The following is a 22476-nucleotide window of genomic DNA, read 5'->3' on the forward strand; positions in this document are numbered from 1 at the left end:
TTAAAATTCTTAGAATATATTGCATGAACCGTAGATCATACCGAGGTAGAGTTGCTTGCACACCTCATCGAGACATATGGCCATAACGTAGGTGCAACTTCTATTTGAAGACACTAGACGAATATGTAGTTCTGAAGAGGGGCAGCAGCCTTTTCAGGTCTTGCAGAGGTAACTCTGGATCACTGACTGATCTAGATTTGTAACATTAACCAACATGTTAATGTAACAACGCAAAACTGGTAGAAGCCGACATCGGGATGGATCAATTTTTGTTCCGGAGAAATGTTGGCATATTCGAGGCAAAACTGAGCCTACAACTTATCTTAGAAGATAGGTTAACGAAAGTCAAACCTGAGTTAATACCATTTGTAGACTAACGGAAAATTTTTGACAATGATAACTGGAATACTGTATTCGAAATTCTGATGGTAGTAGTGGTAAAATATAGGTAGCGGAAGGATATGCACAACTTGTACACAAGCCAGACAGCAGTCATAACAGTCGAAAGGCGTGAAAGGGAAGCACTGGCTGAGAATCGAGTGAGACTGGGATGTAGTCTATTGCTAGTGTTATCCAGTAGCCGGCCGGAGTGGCCGAGCGTTTCTAAGCGCTACAGTCTGGAACCGCGCGACCGCTACGGTCGCAGGCTCGAATCCTGCCTCGGGCATGGATGTGTGTGATGTCTGAAGCGCCTAGAACCGCTCCTCCATCGCGGCCGGCTGAGGTATGTTATTTGGGCTGTAAAGTAATTGATGATCACCGAAGTGAAGAAGATATAAAATGTAGTCTGGCAATGGCAATGAAAGCGTTTTTGTAGTAGAGAGATTTGTTGGCATCGAATATAAATGTAGTTATTGGTAGGCTTTGTACGAAAGTGAAATTTGAACGATAACCAGTTCAAACAAGAAAAGAACAGAAGCATTTGGAGCTACAAAAGTATACTGAAGATTAGACGGTAGATCGATAACTATGAGGAATTACTGAATAAAACTGGACAGAGAAGAAATTTGTGGCATAACTTGAGTAAAGGAAAGGACTGGTTCACAAGGCCCGTTCTCAGACATCAAGGAATCGTCAATTTGGTATTGGAGAAAGCGTGAAGGGTAAAAAATGTGAAGACAGACCAAGAGACGTATGCAGTAAACAGGTGCGAATAGACGCAGGTTGCAGTAATTCTAAGGAGGTGAAAGGGCTTGCAAAGAATAGAGTAGCTTGAAGAGCTACATCAGATCAGTATTTGGACCGAAAACAACAACAATAACACATCTATGTACGTAATTGACAAACGGTCGTTTTATCATCATGCTTTCAGATGTATTAAATATATCTGTCTTAATAATGACATAAACATACAAACATTAGTATCTATATGAACTTTTTATAATTATACACATCGATACTCTCACTGAAAGGCGGCATAGACATTATTTGGCCTGTGAAGTTAATATTATATGATAAGCATCTTCTGAAGCCCTAATGTCTGTCGTATACTCCAATCGCAACATCCTGCATGCATAACTAACCTCTTCAAGTTAGTTTCTTTATGCTCATATCGCAATTGTTCCTAAAATTTTGAACTGTACTGAAGAAGAAAGGATATGACCAACGTAACAAAATGGAGGGAGAGTCGAGATGTATCCGGTGTGTTTGTGACATACAATATATCTCTCCTAAGAGTCATGCTCGTTTCATCCGGTGTTGCGGCAGATATTTCCAAGTTCATTTTTGCAAAGCGTAGCTGCAGTCAGCTCAAACAAATATTGCTCATCACATCTTACATGTGACACCCGGTGTCAACGGAAAGTGTGGGTTTCTTTCCCATTACAAATAAAATGACTTTTAAAATGAAATTTTACGCTTCCGTTCGACAAAGTGGTCCCAAATTATTCCACTGCGATATTTCTTTTGTCGATCTGAATTAATGGGGACAGTAAAACACAAAGAGTAACCACTGATCCAGCAGCGAAAACTTCACCCTGGCCTATGCTGCCAACTACAGCCATGTAGCAGCGCTACACAATCGCTGCTGGAGTACTGATTATTCATCCTGTTTTACTGTTCCTGGCGGTACATATCGATAAGACGAATGACGCAGTGGACTAATTTGGGACCGCTCTGTCTAATGGGCACGTAAAATACCGCACTGAAAAATGGTTTTATGTCTAATGGCAAACAAACCGACGCTTTCTGTCGACGCTGGACGTCGTATGAAAGGCTTGATGAGTACGATTTATTTGGCCTGACTCCAGCTAGACGTTGCAGAAAACGAAATTCAAATACCTGACGAAACACAGGAGAAAATAAGTTTGACGGCCAAGGAGAGAGACCCAGTATAATATGAATAGTGACAGTTCTTAATCCTTTGTTCTTTTCTCTTCTTGTAGTACACCTTAGACGTTTCTCTATGTTTCTTGTCCTTTCTTCAGACAACTTTGTGCTAGTTTCAGTTGCCTTCCTTCGTTAGAGCCCTTCCAGTTATAAAATATTTCCCAGAGCAATCTCACTTTCCAAATAATTCTTATTTTTCTTCATCTTCGTTATTTCTTTTCACGCCTTTCCTAAATTCTTGAATTCAAATGATTGCTAATTTCATTTGCTTACGATACTGGAAAATCTACTTGGTGAGGCTGTTGTCAACCGTCCTGTAAATACGTCCAAAAAATATTAATCCTCTCTACCTTATTGTTTCAGATACGTTATGCAATATATTACAAGAATTTTTATGATTTTATTTACAAGTTGTATAGTGTGACATTGACATTATGGTCTTTTTTATTTATAATGATCAGATGCCAGAAAGTGGTGGATATAAACCAGCGCTAGCAGCACATTTCAGTGAAATTTGTACAGCTGCGGATGGCGTGTGTAAACTTGTCTCTCATTCAACATATGATAGCTGTGCAGCGTCGCCTTGGAAAAAGTAAGAAACAAATAAAAGCTACAGTTAGTTTGCTGAGGCCTTGTCATTCGATTTTATTCAGTATACTCCACGAATCTGTGACATCATCTTCAGGTGGTTGAACGTATCGTAACCTGTCAGTTGAATCTAACTCACATCATTTTGTGTTATAACGATGCTAGGGAATGGTGCTTTATACCTCTAACGTCTTGCCAGTAGGGTAATAAATATCTGAGATTAATCGCGTATGATGAGCAAACGTAGCCAAACATTTCAAATTACTGTCATCATTCGGCGATTTACCCGTATGTACTTCATGTCTCGAGAAGTCATCATTTATGTTGAAGCATTTTGTAAAATTAAGCAACTGGTGATGAGCACATGAGAATGGTAGGCGAGGACAGTTTTCTTTGTATTACGCCCCTCCACGACATGGCCTTGTGTAACTGAGAACGCAAAATACACACATCAAAAAAGGTTTTGCACAGAACTCCTAAAAATTGACGTTGACGGTGGATATTGTATCACAGACACAATCGCTTTGACTGTTCAGAGATGTCACTAAACCCGCCCAAAGATGTAAACAACTATGCATGAACAGCGCCTATTAGACGGAAGGGGTCTGACAGTCGTTCAGTTGCAGTCATTCCACAAGGAAGGAGGTACACGGCTCGTGTTGTCTGTATTACAACTATGCGTAGACGGTCAATACCGCGGTTCGATCGCGTCCGCATTGTTACTTTGTGCCAGGAAGGGTGCTCAAGAACAGACGCGTCCAGGCGTCTCGGAGTGAACCAAGCGATGTTGTTCGGACATGGAGGAGATGCAGAGAGACAGGAAATGTCGATGACATGCCTCGTTCAGGCCGCCCAAGGGCTACTACTGCAGTGGATGACAACTACCTACGGATTATGGCTCGGAGAAACCCTGACAGCAACGCGACCTTGTTGAATAATGCTTTTCGTGCAGCTACAGAATGTGTCACGACTCAAACTGTGCTCAGTAGGCTGCATGATGCGCAACTTCACCCCCGACGTCCATGGCGAGGTCTATCTTTGCAACCACGACTCCATGCAGCGCGGTACAGATGGGCCCAACAACACGCCGAATGGACCGCTCAGGATTGGCATCACGGTCTCTTCACCGATGAGTGTCTTATATGCCTTCAACAAGGCAATCGTCGGAGACGTGTTTGGAGGCCACTCGGCCTGGCTGAACGCCTTTGACACACTGTCCAGCGAGTGCAGCAAATCCTTCAGATCCATCTTAGAACAATTGTCGAAACCAAACCTAAGCAGCTCCCATATCTCTCAAATGTACGATGAGGTCTCTCACGTACGGAATTACTTTTCATGGTGCGATGATTGCAACCACCATGGAAATTCACAAACAAACGTCACACAGGGCATCCAAGGAGGAATGGTCAGTATTAAGATATATGATAGGAATGATAATTTGAAGCAACAAGTTGTACTAAACGTGGACTCTAAAATGCGTACCTTAAGAGCTATGAGTACTTTATCATCTTCGCTACTGTGAAACACATCTACCAAATAAAGGCTCATAACCCTTAAGGTATGCATTTTAGGTATCATCTTTACCAGACTTTTCTGCTTCGATTGCTCGTTCCTGGCATATCCATGAGTACTAACTATTCCCCCTGGATCCTGCATTAAAACTGTCATCTTGAAAAAAAATTTTACGTGACTTGTGAACGGCCTTTCCAATAAATTATCATTAGTAACTACCATCTGTTCGTACTTTTTTTTTTTTGTTTTTTTTTTGAAAGTAAAGTTCTCACATCACCATTGCGCTGAAGTTCTATTATCTGTACTAAATGTTGTCTGACATATTTTTATCTTTAGTCGCACACAGGTTGCACGTTAAATAACGTTGTATCATTGCTTCATTCAGCGGCACAAGTTTTATTATCTCATGGCAACTGGACATATATTGCTTTTCAACGTTGGAAACGTTTCTAAAGAAACTCCTAAACCGATACCGAACGATGTGCGAGTAACTTTAGAAGAATGATAGTTGACCTGTGACTAGTTTTATCCTTTTATTTAACACATTTTCGTAAATTGTGTGATACATTGTCAAAAACGCTTTTGAGAGCAGTGGTCGTTCGTAAATTAAGTGATACATTATCAAAAACGCTCTCGAAAGCAGTGGTCGTGACAAAACTACACTCACCTCAGAAGTCAACTGTTCTCATCCCGTGGGGAATGTGGATTTCTATTAGTTTGACTTTGCGAATTCATTTTGTCACATTTAAATTGGGAACTTAAAATAGGGCCAAAACAAGCAATTCAAGAGTACAGCATATATTCGGTGTCGATTAAAATACTGCGAACAGTAACTCGTTTATTGCCATGCAAAAAAAAAAAAAATGGTTCTGAGCACTATGGGACTTAACTTCTGAGGTCATCAGTCCCGTAGAAGTTAGAACTACTTAAACCTAACTAATCTAAGGACATCACACACATCCATGCCCGAGGAAGGACTCGAACCTGTGGCAGTAGCGGTCGCGTGGTTCCTGACTGTAGCGCCTAGAACCGCTCGGCCTCTCCGGCCGGCTATTGCCATGCATCCTAGGATTCAACAGAACATGCTGTGTATTCCAGTGCGACAAAATAAATTAAATCTAAGACGGTTATTTGGGAACAGATCTTACAACAACACCTAAATGGTCCTATTCTCGTAAGAATAAAATACAGCCTTAAAGCTATTTTGTCTAAAATTGACATGGTGAGACCGTGGCTGTGTACAATTAATGTAGGTTCATTCTTACAAAGAAGATAGCCGGCCGCGGTGGTCTCGCGGTTCTAGGCGCGCAGTCCGGAACTGTGCGACTGATACGGTCGCAGGTTCGAATCCTGCCTCGGGCATGGATGTGTGTGATGTCCTTAGGTTAGTTAGGTTTAAGTAGTTCTACATTCTAGGGGACTGATGACCACAGCTGTTAAGTCCCATAGTGCTCAGAGCCATTTGAACCATTTGAACAAAGAAGAAAACAGCAACCAGCCAGTATTAATACTGCTATTTATTTAGGTAATTAGCGCCGTTACGGGTTTCTAACTGGCAAGTTCATCATCAAACGGCTGTTCACATGATTTTCAAGATACACTTTACATCATCGTCCGTTTTCAATTTTTATTATCCCAGTGTGGCGAAGTATTTTTGGTGTGTTGTTGTCCTACGGTAGAAAAACAGTGTTAGAAGCGCCCTATGTGAAAACAACTAACCTCCAAACGATGAAATACAACGTAAAGAAATGTGTGAGGTTAAGTAGTTATGGTACTTACGACGTAATTACCATAACCATCGTTTGGAGGTTAGTTATTTTCACATAGGGCGCTTCTAACACTGTTTTTCTACCGTAGGGCAACAACACACCAAAAATACTTCGCCAAAGTGGAATAATAAAAATTGAAAACGGACGATAATGTAAAGTGTATCTTGAAAATCATGTGAACAGCCGTCTGATGATGAACTTGCCAGTTCGGAACCGGTAACGGCGCTATTTACGTAAATAAATTTCAGTATTAATAGTGGCTGGTTGCTGTTTTCTTCTTTGTAACAATTAACCTACATTAACAGCCTTAAAGATTTTATCTGACCAGCAAGTGCATCAACAAATCAAAACGTTTTCAACGTTAACCACCGGCTCCAGTTGGCCGTATTTCTATTTACTATTAGTGCTAACACTGCCTTTTAATCTTGTACAGGATGCTAATATTGGTTCATCAGTTTCAATGCTATTTCAAAGCTTTCCTTGATTCGCATGCGTAAATATCTACGTCTTATTTGGTTTTTCCTTTTTTAAATACACAGGAGATACTATCTAAAGCCAAAACACTACTAGCCTTTATTTGAAAATGAAATAAACGTACTTTATAGCAGCTAATGAAAGCACAGTGGGCTACTATAGTTTCAGCAAAGACAAGTAGCGCGTACAAGTATACAGTCGACATTAGGAGAGGAACTGGTTTTGGTGTCACTTCCTCGTTCTACTCTCATTCTTCTTTCCACTCTTTTTCTCGTTTCGTTTGACAGATCTCTGCACAACTGAGATGTTTGGCGGAGGAGCAAAGCTCACTGTCTGCGTGCCTCACGCGCTGTGGTCGCTACAGACAGCTTTGCAGCTTTGCGTGCGCGCATGTGGTTCCGACTGCATGAGGAACCTGCTTCAGTAACGTAGCAGCGTGTTTCGAAGCACATACGATTTTTAATATAGGCTTAGCGACTACTCTGTACACTTTAATCTACCATTTTTTATAGCTGTAGCAGATGTATTCTTGGTACGATAAGGAAATGGCATACCGAAATGTCAGAGTTATTGTACCTTGAATACTGTATTCTTATTGTACTTCATTATTAAACGTAGAAATAAATTTAGAGCTACTTTAAATATTTATAGGGTTCTAAAAAGGTTATTAAATTTGGGTGCCCTTTAACACGATACATGTAATCCGTGTACATACTGCTAACCAAAATTAACCAAAGAATGCTGCATGTCCAGTTACTTCATCACCACAAGTAGTGATAAAGTACGATAGATCCTTTCTATTTTCACTTCAGAGCCAAAAGTAGTTTTCAAGGGGTACAATAGATGAATTCTATTTTCATTAGTCCTTGGCACATTCAGTTACTTACTATCGAGATATGATAAACCTTCCATTAAGCACCATCAGTAGTAATTATGTAAAATTACGCTTTAATTTTGAATAATTAGCCGATTGTGTATTTTGGTATCGGAAAATATGTTTCGTAAAACTTTTTGCGTATCAAATTAAACTAAAACATTGAAGATATCTATTACTTTTAATACGTAATTCAGAAATAAGTTCACCTCTTGGTCACGTTAAAGTAGTTGTCTCTAAATTTTTAACGATCTCTCTTTTGACATTAAATAATATATTTCGTCTCTAATTGTAAAGCATTACAGAGATGTATATTGTAACCGTACACACACACACACACACACAAACACACACATATATATACTAGAATTAATAATCATACTAATTCTACTTTAATACAATAGCTATTGGAGACACAGAATTAATAATCATACGTAATTCTACGTTAATAGAGTAGCTATTGGAGGGACAGAGATTGATACAGCTGCCTCTTTCACTGTAAGATACAAAAGAAAAGTACCGATAAAAATGCTCATCCTGTTCCAAAACTGGATGTTGCGATTGTTTCAGAAAAATACTAAAATGTGTATCGTTCCTACGGGTGTAGGGCGTTTATACTCATCATTTTACTCTTGACAAGCTAGTGCGAAAATTGATTAAAAAAAACAAAACAGAATGGCCGTCATATAGAAAGAACGAAGTAAAACAAAAATAGTGATAGAACAGTTTTTGGAACAACCAACCCCTTCTATTACCTAGAATGCAAGGTGACGTACGGCTAATGCATAGACATACAAATTAAGCTTAGTTTGTGTGAGGCAGGTGTGCGGTACAGCTAATAGAAACCTTAAAAACAAAACTAAGAAAGGTACTCAAACTAAATTCAGTTCCCACACTGCTCTGTGGAAGCCAGGCCTGGATGTTTACCACAAAGCAAGTAAGCCGCATTCAGGCATAAGAAACGAAATTCCTGAGAAGAGTTAAAGATTAAACAATAGAAGACAGACGATGGAATCAAGATATTAGAGAAAACTAAAAGAATATCTAAATGATAAAATTCTAGATTGTAGAAGAAACTGGAATGAACATACAGAATGAATGGAGAATGTCAGACTCCCCTTAAAGGGTAACGATTGTGACAACGGAGACGAGTTAGAGGAAAACGTCAGCAAAAATGGGTGCCGGAGCAGATAATTTTACCCAATACTTGAAAAGGAGAAGGAGAAGAAGAAGAAGTCAGCTGCTCTACGATTTTCTGTTTGTGAATAACATAACTAGTTAACAGCTAAATTAACGTTTGGAACGATACATGATTCCCACATGTAAACGCATCAAAAGAATCGTTAGGCTTACATCAAAGCTTGGAAGATGACATTCAGTGACCCATTCTTTTAAATCTCTTGACGTTTTACGGAAAAGCACAGATTATACAGTAATTAGAGACAGTTCTTAGGTCAACTATTTACTCAACTGATTAAATAATATCCATAATATGATTTTAAAACATAATATTAAATATTAGATGAAACATATAGTGGTGACAAATAGCGTAAACTTCCTAAACTGGAATAAAATCAGAATCAATTGTAATTATGTCTTTCTGATCCACAGTTTTATTCTGCATTCGTTCTCACTCTTCTCACAGATTAATATTTTTGTACGTAAAACTGCACGACTAACACATGCAATATTATTTGATTCTCTTGGTTTATTTATCCTGTATTAGTTTCACTTCAAAATAACGCAAGGAGATGAGACCATATTGCGCAGAAGATAGGAAAGTATGCGCATTCTCCAAATCGAGCCATCACATTTAAGGCGTGATTTTAATACAAGGGGCAAACTCCGCAACTAAACAGAATTCCTTTCCTGCAGGCGGAGGAGTGAGGTCCCGGCTAGGTACCTCTTCTAAACTCTCAACTGAAACTGACGTTTTCACACAGATGTCGACTCATCAACAATCAGTCGATTTTATGGCTTTCTTAACCCTCATCCCATCAGTGACAATGAAAGTTTGAGTCACAGTTGCGGCCATTAATTGGCAACCAATACTGTACAGTCGCAATCGCATTCTGACACAACTGTATATTGCGATTGTACAGAATTGGTTGCCAATTATTAACATAGAGATGATCGCAGGCCTCAGACGGGATTTGATGTCCTGTACATCATATATTTGCGGCCTTTCTCAGACAACATAATGGTTCAGGTAACGTGGTTACGGGGTTGCAAACTGTTCCTGTGTCACGACGTATTTTGTTTCTGGGAAAAAAACCTCTGACACTCAACTTTGTGTTATTGGGAGTGTTGTCGGGACAAAACAACTTATTTTCTCGTTTCCCTCTGCTGATCCTTTTTTATTGCGCAATCTGCTTAGCACGATGGTTTACTTTGTACATATTCATGGTGAACTACCCGCATCGTGTCAAGAAAACTAACAAATATTTTAATGACGTTTCTCGGCTGCTTTACTTTGCCGTTGTGGTGGTAAAGCAGTTTCCTGCGACTAGCACGATTGTGTTTGTTTTGTGCATCGCACCACGTAGCAACTCGCTCCTGGAATAGTTCTGGCAAAACTTAGTGCTAATACGTTGTTATTTCATATCCGAAACTGAAATATAGCAGATTACGTGAATAGCGCTTACGAAAAGAAGCACTGTTACTTAGATGATGGTTTTGAACCAATATGGCTTTGTCATACTATTCAGAACTACATGTAGAAGAGAAACGTGGCAGGGGACTCCATCACTACCATCCCTCCGCCTGCTGGAAAGAAACTCCATTTAATTTTCGTTCGCTAAACCCACTCGTTGAACCTGGGCATTATCTGAAGATTAAATCAAGAAGGGGTTATCTACTCTAAAGACTTTCAGTAATTTCTTTTTTGTACTAATCGGAAAGGATAAGATTACTACGTCGAAGGAACGTGGGCCAACAGGGTCTCGTGCGATACGGATCTGTTGAGAAAGGCGCGAACCTGTGTCAAAACTGAAGCGTGTATGAGGAGGATTGCAGGTGGCGGAGGGCATTTACCCGTGAGCTTGAAGGTCCAGCCGGCGGCGTCGGAGGCCCTTGGAGTCCCCCGCACGCAGGCAGTAGGGCCTCACTGAATGCTGTGTCTGGTGGTGCAGGGCAACCAGCACCACACCCTCATCATCGAGGAGTTCGAGCCGGACGTCTTCCGCCAGCTCATCGAGTACATCCACACCGGCTGCGTCACGCTGCAGCCAAGGACCTTGCTCGGTGAGTAGCGACACACGACATCTCGCATCGTGGTTAGACAGCAAGCTCACCGGACTATGTGCTAGTCACCCTCTCAGAAGAGGACACTGGTCACGTTAGGTGGTGTAAAAGTGTTACAAGGCTGTCGAGTAACCGTACAGGAAGGCTTTGACAACTGGACGTCACACACTACTGGCCATTAAAATTGTTACACCACGAAGATGATGTGCTACAGACGCGAAATTTAATCGACAGGGAGAAGATGCCGTGATATGCAAATGATTAGCTTTTCAGAGCATTCACACAAGGTTGGCGCCGGTGACGACACCTACAACGTGCTGACATCAAGAAAGTTTCCAACCGATTTCTCATACACAAACAGCAGTAGGCCGGCGTTGCCTGGTGAAACGTTGTTGTGATGCCTCGTGTAAGGAGGAGAAATGCGTACCATCACGTTTCCGACTTTGAGAAAGGTCGGATTGTAGCCTATCGCGATTGAGGTTTATCGTATCGCGACACTGCTGCTCGCGTTGGTCGAGATCCAATGACTGTTAGCAGAATATGGAATCGGTGGGTACAGGAGGGTAATACGGAACGACGTGCTGGATCCCAACGGCCCCGTATCACTAGCAGTCGAGATGACAGGCATCTTATCCGCATGGCTGTAACGGATCGTGCAGCCACGTCTCGATCCTTGAGTCAGCATGATGGGGACGTTTGCAAAGACAACAATCATCTGCACGGGCAGTTCGACGACGTTTGCAGCAGCATGGACTATCAGCTCGGAGACCATGGTTGCGGTAACCCTTGACGCTGCATCACAGACCGGAGCGCCTGCGATGGTGTACTCAATGACGAACCTCGGTGCACGAACGGCAAAACGTCATTTTTTCGAATGAATCCAGGTTCTGTCTACAGCATCATGATGGTCGCATGAGTGTTTGGCGACATCGCGGTGAACGCACATTGGAAGCGTGTATTCGTCATCGCCATACTGGCGTATCACCCGGTGGTATGGGGTGCCATTCGTTACACGTCTCGGTCACCTCTTGTTCGCGTTGACGGCACTTTGAACAGTGGACGTTACATTTCAGATGTGTTACGACCCGTGGCTCTACCCTTCATTCGATACTGCGAAACCCTACATTTCAGCAGGATAATGCACCACCACATGTTCCAGGTCCTGTATGGGACTTTCTGGATACAGAAAATGTTCGACTGCTGCCCTGACCAACACATTCTCCACATCTATCACCAATTGAAAACGTCAGGTCTATGGTGGCCGAGGAACTGCCTCGTCACAATACGCCAGTGTCAGTTCTAGTATAATATATTTGTCCAATGAATACCCGTTTATGATATGCATTTCTTCTTGGTGTAGCAATTTTAATGGCCAGTAGTGTAGTTGCTGTTCTGTCTTCCGGGTTGTACGGCCGTGGTCGAAGGACCTTTCTAGTTCCTCACGTTTCGGGCAGAGTTGAGCTGGACATCTTCAGAGGTGCTCCTGGCGACGCTGATTCTTGCCGACTGACCACGTCGGCAAGACTCAGCTTCACCAGGAGTACCTCTGAAGATGTCCAGCACAGCTCTGGATGAAACGTCAGGAAACGAAAAGTGAGGTACATACATGTAATGACAAATATACACCCTTTCTTTCTTCTTTTCTTTTGCTGATGCCTTGTCCCGCGGTTTCGCAGGGTCGGTACGGTTAGGAACGGATTTGGCAAGGTTAGTTATAAGGGGTGGCTGGATGCCCTTCCTGTCGCACACCCCGTACCCCCCCAGGGTGGAATCAGTGTACCCCAGTTGTCTGCGCCCAGTGTAATCCATGGAATAGTGCGAACATGTTCAGATGTCTGCGAATCCTGTAACTGAGGCAGAACGTGGTGACCCGCCCGGTGTTCGCCTAGTGGGATGTGGAAAACCGCCTAAAAACCACATCAAGGCTGGCCGACACACCGGCCGCCGTCGGTAATCTGCCGGGCGGATTCGATCTGGGACCTTCGCGCCTACCCGAGTCCAGGAAGCAACGCATTAGCGCTCTCAGCTAACCTGGCGGGTGACAAATATACATCCTACTGTACATATATTATTTTTCCACAGTCTCCACACGGGTTCACATATTTGTTCCACTGTAGCAGTAAATTTGAGATGCCCCTGAGATAGAATTCGACTGGCTGGCTATGGTACCACTGTCTAACTGCTGTATTGGCTCCATCGTTACTTGTGAAACGCTGTCCTGCCAAAATCTTGTTCAGCAGATAGAAAATATGGAAATCACTTTGGGGGGGGGGGGGGGGAGGTCTGGAAAACACCAGTGAAATTCCCAGAGTATTTCGGCGGTTCTGTTTGCCACATGTGGTCTAGCATTGTCGCGGAGCACAATCATGTTGTCCACATCGAGAAACCCTCGGCGCCTTCCGTTGATGGAAGACCTCAGACGTCTTGCTCGCACGTCGATCTCTTTTACCAGTGCATCCACTCGGGCAATGTTGTCGTCAGTCAGCGACGAACGCGGCTTCCCCGACCTCTCATTGTCACGCAAGACTTGGCGGCCATTGTCGAACTCACAACACCACCACGCCACAGTTCTCAAAGCGAGACAGATTTATTCGTATGTGGACTGCATTTACTTGTAGGTCTCGACTCGCGTCCGTCCCTTTCTCCTTCTTCCATGCATTTATGGAACAGTAAAGGGGAAATAGTAGCTCTCTACCCTGTTGTACAGGGCTATTACAAATGATTGAAGCGATTTCATAAATTCACTGTAGCTTCATTCATTGACATATGGTCACGACACACTACAGATACGTAGAAAAACTCAAAGTTTTGTTCGGCTGAAGCCGCACCTCACGTTTCTGCCGCCAGAGCGCTCGAGAGCGCAGTGAGACAAAATGGCGATAGGAGCCGAGAAAGCGTATGTCGTGCTTGAAATGCACTCACATCAGTCAGTCATAACATTGCAACGACACTTCAGGACGAAGTTCAACAAAGATCCACCAACTACTAACTCGGCGATGGTATGCGCAGTTTAAAGCTTCTGGATGCCTCTGTAAGGGGAAATAAACGGGTCGGCCTGCAGTGAGCCAAGAATCGGTTGAACGCATGCGGGCAAGTTTCACGCGTAGCCCGCGGAAGTCGACGAATAAAGCAAGCAGGGAGCTAAACGTACCACAGCCGACGGTTTGGAAAATCTTACGGAAAAGGCTAAAGCAGAAGCCTTACCGTTTACAATTGCTACAAGCTCTGACACCCTATGACAAAGTCAAACGCTTTGAATTTTCGGCGCGGTTGCAACAGCTCATGGAAGAGGATGCGTTCAGTGCGAAACTTGTTTTCAGTGATGAAGCAACATTTTTTCTTAATGGTGAAGTGAACAGACACAATGTGCGAATCTGGGCGGTAGAGAATCCTCACACATTCGTGCAGCAAATTCGCAATTCACCAAAAGTTAACGTGTTTTGTGCAATCTCACGGTTTAAAGTTTACGGTCCCTTTTTCTTCTGCGAAAAAAACGTTACAGGACACGTGTATCTGGACATGCTGGAAAATTGGTTCATGCCACAACTGGAGACCGACAGCGCCGACTTCATCTTTCAACAGGATGGTGCTCCATCACACTTCCATCATGATGTTCGGCATTTCTTAAACAGAAGATTGGAAAACCGATGGATCGGTCGTGGTGGAGATCACGATCAGCAATTCATGTCATGGCCTCCACGCTCTCCCGACTTAACCCCATGCGATTTCTTTCTGTGGGGTTATGTGAAAGATTCAGTGTTTAAACCTCCTCTACCAAGAAACGTGCCAGAACTGCGAGCTCGCATCAACGATGCTTTCGAACTCATTGATGGGGACATGCTGCGCCGAGTGTGGGAGTAACTTGATTATCGGATTGATCTCTTCCGAATCACTAAAGGGGCACATATCGAACATTTGTGAGTGCCTAAAAAAACTTTTTGAGTTTTTGTATGTGTGTGCAAAGCATTGTGAAAATATCTCAAATAATAAAGTTATTGTAGAGCCGTGAAATCGCTACAATCATTTGTAATAACCCTGTATATCCCTTTTATTGTTCCCTCTTAGTTCTGGTACATATTATCTATTATCAGCCTTTTCCTAAAATTTACTCCTATTTTTCTAAAATTTTCGAACATGTTACACCATTACAGAATGCTGAACGTTTATTCCAGATCGACAAATCCTATGAAAATATCTCGATTTTTCTTAAGTCTTGTTTCCATTGTCAATCGCAACGTCACAACTGCCCCTCAAGTGCCCTCGCCTTTCCGTAAGCCAAACTGATCGTCATCTAATGAATTCTCAATTCTCTTTTCTATGAGACTCTTTCGCTCGGCCCACTATCGAAACTTTTCGTTCGTTTTACGAAAAAGTACTTTGTTTAGATGAGTGAGTTCTCTGAAATCTTTGTAGTGTGATTATTTTCCTGAAGTCAGTTTCAACTTGTTATTTGTGAGCTACAGATAAGCCGGCCAGGGTGGCCGGGCGGTTCTAGGCGCTACAGTTTGGAACCGCGCGATCGTTACGGTCGCAGGTTCGAATCATGCCTCGGGCATGGATGTTTGTGATGTCCTTAGGTTAGTTAGGTTTAAGTAGTTCTAAGTTCTAGTTGACTGATGACCTCAGCAGTTAAATCCCAGCCATTTGAAGCATTTTCAACATACAGATAGGCGTACATAACAAGAGGTCTGTAAGTTAGGGTTAGCCTGAATTACGGAGAAGAACTTTTCGATTCATTTCAATTTCATCACTAATTCAAGTAATGTTCAAATGTGTATCAAATCTTATGAGACTCAACTGCTAAGGCCATCAGTCCCTGAGCTTACACACTAAATTATCCTAAGGACAAACACACACACCCATGCCCGAGGAAGGACTCGAACCTCCGCGGGGACCAGCCACACAGTCCATGACCGAGCGCCTTAGACCGCTCGGCTAATCCTGCGCGGTTCATCACTAATTCTCTTGATTCTCTGTACACATGAAGAAGTCGAACTCAGGTCTCTTCAGGTAGTCGTCCTGTTTCTGTCGGATGCCTGCCAAAAGCTGTGATGCACCCATACGTCCCTGCATTGTATTTTGGGACGTTCCGTATTTTTTTGGTTATAAAAAGCTTTCCCGAACGTTAATACAGTCTGTGGCCAAACACCGAGAACAACAAGTAACTGTCCCTGGATTTGCTGGATGTGTTGGTTGGTTGGTTGGTTTGGGGAAGGAGACCAGACAGCGTGGTCATCGGTCTCATCGGATTAGGGAAGGATGGGGAAGGAAATCGGTCGTGCCCTTTCAGAGGAACCATCCCGGCATTTTCCTGGAGTGATTTAGGGAAATCACGGAAAACCTAAATCAGGATGGCCGGACGCGGGATTGAACCGTCGTCCTCCCGAATGCGAGTCCAGTGTCTAACCACTGCGCCACCTCGCTCGGTGCTGGATGTGTGACGATATGATTATCAGCGTATGAGACCGAGCCAGGTGGCACAGAGGTTAGAACACTGGACTCTCAGTCGCGAGGACGACGGTTCAAACAGGCGTCCGACCATCCAGATTCATGTTTTCCGTAATTTCCCTTAATCGCTCCACGCAAATGCCGGGATGGTTTCTTTGAAGGGGCACGACGATTTCCTTTTCGATCCTTGACACAACTCGAGTGTGTGCTCCGCCTCTAATGACCTCGATGTCGACGGGACCTTAAACCTAATCTTGGTTCCTTCCAGCGTCTGAGTGAAGCGGCACTCTGTTCCAGGGGTGATGAACGCGGCCGACTACTACGGGCTGGACGAGCTGCGGCGCGCATGCGCGGGCTTCGTCCAGTGCTGCATCAACGTGGACACCGTGTGCGCGCTGCTGGCCTCCGCGGAGCGCTACATCCAGTACAAGTGCACCAAGTCGCTCGTCCAGAAGGTACGGCGGCCGTGCTGTCACTGCGGCTGTGTCTCACGGGTCGGTAACAGCACCAGCTGTGCAGTGTGTCCAGCACTGTGCATCCAGGACAAGGGACAGTGGACTGACCACGTACAGTGGCTGCATGAAAAGCAGGTGCCACGTCGTGATTCATTGGAATAATACTCGTGATGGAGGTAGCTTCCAAAAGAAAAAAAATCAATTTATTGATTCTTAGTTGTAGCAGTTACGTCTGGACCCCTAACCAGGTAGGATTGTTAGAGTGACTAGGAAGCTACTACGGAGAAGAACTTGATTGATCACAGATTCGTACACTATGTGTAAGACTAACATTCAGTTCATTTGGCGTAAGCTATAAGATAGGTATGTCCTAAAGAAGTTTATTGTTAAAATCCAAATATCTTTTGTTCCAAGAAGAGTTATGGGATATACACACACTGACAAAAAAAGTGAAGCACCTTCCGAGAATGGGAGTAGGAGGCGATGTGAAACTTCACCAGCTGAGAGGGTATGTGATGTTATTTCAGTAATTACAAAATCAAATCAAATTTACAGAGAAATTTTGGTCTTATGTCAAAGCGGTAGGTGGATCAAAACAAAATGTCCAGACTCTCTGTGACCAAAATGGTACTGAAACAGAGGATGACAGACTAAAGGCCGAAATACTAAATGTCTTTTTCCAAAGATGTTTCACAGAGGAAGACTGCACTGTAGTTCCTTCTCTAGATTGTCGCACAGATGACAAAATGGTAGATATCGATATAGACGACAGAGGGATAGAGAAACAATTAAAATCGCTCAAAAGAGGAAAGGCCGCTGGACCTGATGGGATACCAGTTCGATTTTACACAGAGTACGCGAAGGAACTTGCCCCCCTTCTTGCAGCGGTGTACCATAGGTCTGTAGAAGAGTGTAGCGTTCCAAAGGATTGGAAAAGGGTACAGGTCACCCCCGTTTTTAGGAAGGGACGTCGGACGGATGTACAGAACTATAGACCTATATCTCTAACGTCGATCAGTTGTAGAATTTTGGAACACGTATTATCTTCGAGTATAATTACTTTCCTGGAGACTAGAAATATACTCTGTAGGAATCAGCATGGGTTTCGAAAAAGACGATCGTGTGAAACCCAACTCGCGCTATTTTTGCACGAGACTCAGAGGGCCGTAGACACGGGTTCCCAGGTAGATGCCGTGTTTCTTGACTTCCGCAAGGCGTTCGATACAGTTCCCCACAGTCGTATAATGAACAGACTAAGAGCATATGGACTATCAGACCAATTGTGTGATTGGATTGAAGAGTTCCTAGATAACAGAACGCAGAATGTCATTCCCAATGGCGAGAAGTCTTCAGAAGTAAGAGTGATTTCAGGTGTGCCGCAGGGGAGTGTCGTAGGACCGTAGCTATTCACAATATACATAAATGACCTTGTGGATAACATCGGAAGTTCATTGAGGCTTTTTACGGATATCGAGAGGTTGGAACAATGGAAAACTGTACTGAAATGCAGTAGGATCTGCAACGAATTGACGCATGGTGCAGGGAATGGCAATTGAATCTCAATGTAGACAATTGTAATGTGCTGCGAATACATAGAAAGAAAAATCCTTTATCATTTAGCTACAATATAGCAGGTCAGCAACTGGAAGCAGTTAATTTCATAAATTATCTGGGAGTAAGCATTAGGAGTGACTTAAAATGGAATGATCATACAAAGTTGATCGTTGGTAAAACGGATGCCAGACTGAGATTGATTGGAAGAATCCTAAGGAAATGCAGTCCGAAAACGAAGTAGGTTACAGTACACTCGTTCTCCCACTACTTTAATACTGCTTACTGGTGTGGGATCCGTACCAGAGAGGGTTGATGGAAGAGATAGAGAAGATCCAACGGAGAGCAGCGCGCTTCGTTACAGGATCATTTAGTAATCGCGAAAGCGCTACGGAGATGATAGACAAACTCCAGTGGAAGACTTTGCAAGAGAGACGCTCAGTAGTTCGGTACGGGCTTTTGTTGAAGTTTCCAGAACATACCTTCTCCTAGGAGTCAAGCAGTATATTGCTCCCTCCTGCGTATATCTCAAGAAGAGACCATGAGGATAAAATCAGAGAGATTAGAGCCCACACAGAGGCATACCGACAATCTTTCTTTCCACGAACAATACGAGACTGGAATAGAGGGGAGAACCGATAGACGTACTCAAAGTAGCCTCCGCCACACACCGTCAGGTGGCTTTCGGAGTATGGATGCAGATGTAGAACTAGGCAGAAGGAGCCCACTTATAAGTATAACGTTGCTACCACTCTGGCCTGAAGGCAGACTCTGATTCGGTTGGGAAGGACGTCATAAAGCTCTTGTATCTTCTCCTGAGGCAAGCTAGTGCTCTAACTATCCTTGATATACTGGACGCTGGCACTGGGATGGAATTGACATCCGAGCTGGTCCCACACATGTTCTGATGGGGACTTTCTGGCCACGGGGGTATCTCAACATCACGAAGACAATTCATAGAGACACGGGGAATGTGTCAACGAGCAACGTCCTCTTCAAAACTGGCACCATGATACAGTCGTATGTAACACATGAGGACACGGGATGTCTGTGACCCACTGTTGTGCTGTCTGAGTTCCCTCAATCATACCAGCCATAGCCCAATGGCTCTCCACACTATGGTGCCAGAACCTCTCCATCATAAGAAGATGGGGACTTCTCCCCAAGTCGCCCAACTCACTGTTCATCTCATCCTTCACCTCTTTCTCTGCCCATCTCCTTCACCCTCACTCTGTCCATCACCTCCTCCCATCTCTCTCTGCCCATTTCCTACCCTCCTATCTGTGTCCAATTCATTTCCCTCCTCTCTGTTTTCATCTCCTCTTCCCCTCTTTGTCTGCCCATCTCCACCTTTCCCCTCTCTCTGACTGCGTACACTTCCCCACTGTTTCTCTCCATCTTCTCACCCTTACCTGTTCATCACCCTCGCTGTACATCTCCTCCTCCACCATCTCTCTGTCAGCCTCCAGCTCTTCCAACTCTCTGCATATCTCCTCCTTCCTCACTCTCTGCTCACATCCTCCTTCCTCTCTATCTATCTGTCTCCTATTCCCCTCTTTCTGACCATGTGCTCCTTCCCTTCTATCTGTGCACCTCCTCCACTGCGCTCTCTCCTACTCCCCCTCTCTGCCCATATCCTCTTCCTCCTCTCTCTACTTTTCTGCCTGTCTGCCACACACCCCTCTCTGCGGGTCTCCTCCATCCTTTCTCTCTGTCCCTCTCGTCCTCCCTCATTTGTGTCCTTCTGTCACCTCTAAGAATGTTCATCTCCTCCTCACCCTCTCTCTGCCATCTCCTTCTCCTGTTTACCTTTGTCCATCTCCTCCCCTCCTCTATAAATACTCATCTCCTTTATACTCCTCCACCTCCCTCTGTTCGTCTTGTCCTTCTGTTTGTGCATATCCTACTTCCCCTCTCATTCTCCATCTGCGTGTCTATCTACATGTCGTACAATGATATAATTTTTCAAGTACCTTCAGTCGTATGTGTCGAATAGGGTTAGTAGTAAAGAAGTAATAAATTAAACTTAATCTGTGATGCAACATTTTTGTCGCACCTCAGTGTTTATGACGCCTTGTGTCATGATCTGTGTGTCTCATTTAGTGGTTTACGTAGAACGTATCTACAAAATGTGTTGTGTATAGAATTAGAACAGAAGATAAAATAAATGTTAAGTCTGATGCTGCAGTTTCACTCTTGAATATCGAAAATTTGGTAAGCGACCATTCTTTATGCTTTTACAGTTTTGTGGCTGTTGTCAGCGATAAAAGTTACGAGGATATGTCGAACATATGTACTTCCAATTTTATAATATATATGGATTATTAATAGGGAAGACGAATGGAGGACTTTAATTTGTTGATGTATCCTGGAAAACTGCAGTGCACCTGCTAGGGAAACATCATGCAAGATCCTGATTTGACTACTTCTAAAACCAAAATCAAGAGATTTGATGGCAGATGGAATTCGGAGGTATGCTGTTGGGTTCGTAATGGAACACTATAAATTGTATGAACGGATGACAGATGTGGTGCTCTCGAGGAACTTACACAGGATTACTTGAAAAAAGGCTGACGTCGTACTTGTGAAACCCATTTGGGTAAATTCAGAGAAGTGACAGTCTGGGCAAACTGTACAACATTTCTAATGCCTCCATGTTAGAGGTCGTTACAATGACAAGAACATAGTAGAGATTTTGTAGGGGGGAGCACATTGTGCTCATGTGGGAGTGATCTAGATGGCTGCACAACAATAAACTGGTAGCCAAGATCGCAGGAATTCTTTATATTCCATGATTACCGGTTTCCTAAGATCCGATGATGGCGACTTTAGTTTCGCCGAAAGCGGTAATCATGAAATAAAAAGAATTCCTGCGATCTTGGCTACCAGTTTATTGTTGTATAGTAGAGATTATGGCTTTAATGGAGAAGTACAGTGATTCATTCACTCATCCATTCATTCAGTCAATACTTCGCTCCCACACTGTGTTGCATGGGGCTCACGACAAAGCAGGGCGTTCGGGAATGTAAAGTGACCGATGTTTTACATTAATGACCAGATGCAGCAATTTCAGGCTACTTTATAAAGTATCCGAAAGTGAATTACATCTTGTGCTGATATACTCTCGTACGAGGAATGAAATGGTTGTCTCAGAAGTTGTTAAACGATGACTCGTTATTTAAGTGTACTCTTCCGTAAATTGTAAGTATATGATGATTTACACAGCTGAATTCTTAACACTTTATTCTAATGTGTGAGGCGAAATAATGACAAGGAAATCGCTTGCAAAATTCGTCACTGCATCCAATTCGGTGCCATGACAATCGACACAGCAACGTATTGTGCAGGAGCTGCAGTTACACAGGGAATAATTAGCAGCAAAACTGAGACGGGCGGGCGTATACGCTGATAGAAGCAAAATTATTCCAGTAAAAGTTGTCCGCAGATGAGCCGTTTCCGAGATAACAGCGACCGCCACAGACTTCACTATGAAATAGTTTCCTAAGAATTTTTTGGAACATCAACCTTAGGAAAAACAGCGATCGGTAAAGTTGTATTAAAATTATTTCAATGAAACAGTCTTGATCGCATGTACGTTGGTTGTATGTATTTCATTTGGTGACCGGTTTGGGTCTTTTAGACGGCCATCATTAGACCACTTTTTTGCTCCGGTGACGTGGAACAGGCCGCTCTGGGGGCCTGTGGAACACTCCAGCCTTCCACACCAAGGAGTAAAAGAATGGTCTAATGGTGGTCTTATGAAAGACCGAAAAGGTTCACGAAACCAAATATATACAACACACATGCGATCAAGGCTGTTTTATTGAAAAAATTTTAAGCGCTGTTGTAGTCAGTAAAAATGTATTTTAAATGTAAGGTTTTCCATTAAGTACCGATCTGACCGGGCGCGAATTTCATCGAAGGCCTGACTTAACAAGAAATACAGTAACACTTCAGCATATTATACGTTAACATCTACTGTACATTCGAACGTGTTTAAGGAGATGTTTTCGTCCTCACATTTTTAGGCTCTACTGCACTCGTCTTTGCTGTGAATTATGTATCCTTTCAAATGGTCCCAGATCGTCCCGTAAATCTTGGTAAGACTATACGACTCTTTGCTCTTGTTCTTCAACCTTATCGACGCGAGAGCTGTACACATCACTTTTGCGACGATCCCAGACCGGAGAAAACATCGAGGATTGCGGTTACGTGATCTAGAAGGTCTAAGTAC

The 22476-nt window shown here is 43.3% G+C and overlaps 1 protein-coding gene across 1 annotated transcript in view; it reads left to right on the forward strand.

Moving 5' to 3' along the window:
- Nucleotides 1-22476, forward strand: part of LOC124790032 (serine-enriched protein) — a 141664-nt gene that overhangs the window by 78010 nt on the left and 41178 nt on the right. Inside the window, exons 4-6 of the mRNA XM_047257587.1 lie at nt 7486-7491; nt 10677-10788; nt 16534-16691. Of these exons, the coding sequence (XP_047113543.1) occupies nt 7486-7491; nt 10677-10788; nt 16534-16691 (276 nt within the window). The remainder of the gene's footprint in view (nt 1-7485; nt 7492-10676; nt 10789-16533; nt 16692-22476) is intronic.

The sequence above is a fragment of the Schistocerca piceifrons genome, chromosome 3 (genome assembly GCF_021461385.2).
Source record: "Schistocerca piceifrons isolate TAMUIC-IGC-003096 chromosome 3, iqSchPice1.1, whole genome shotgun sequence".
NCBI lineage: Eukaryota > Metazoa > Arthropoda > Insecta > Orthoptera > Acrididae > Schistocerca > Schistocerca piceifrons.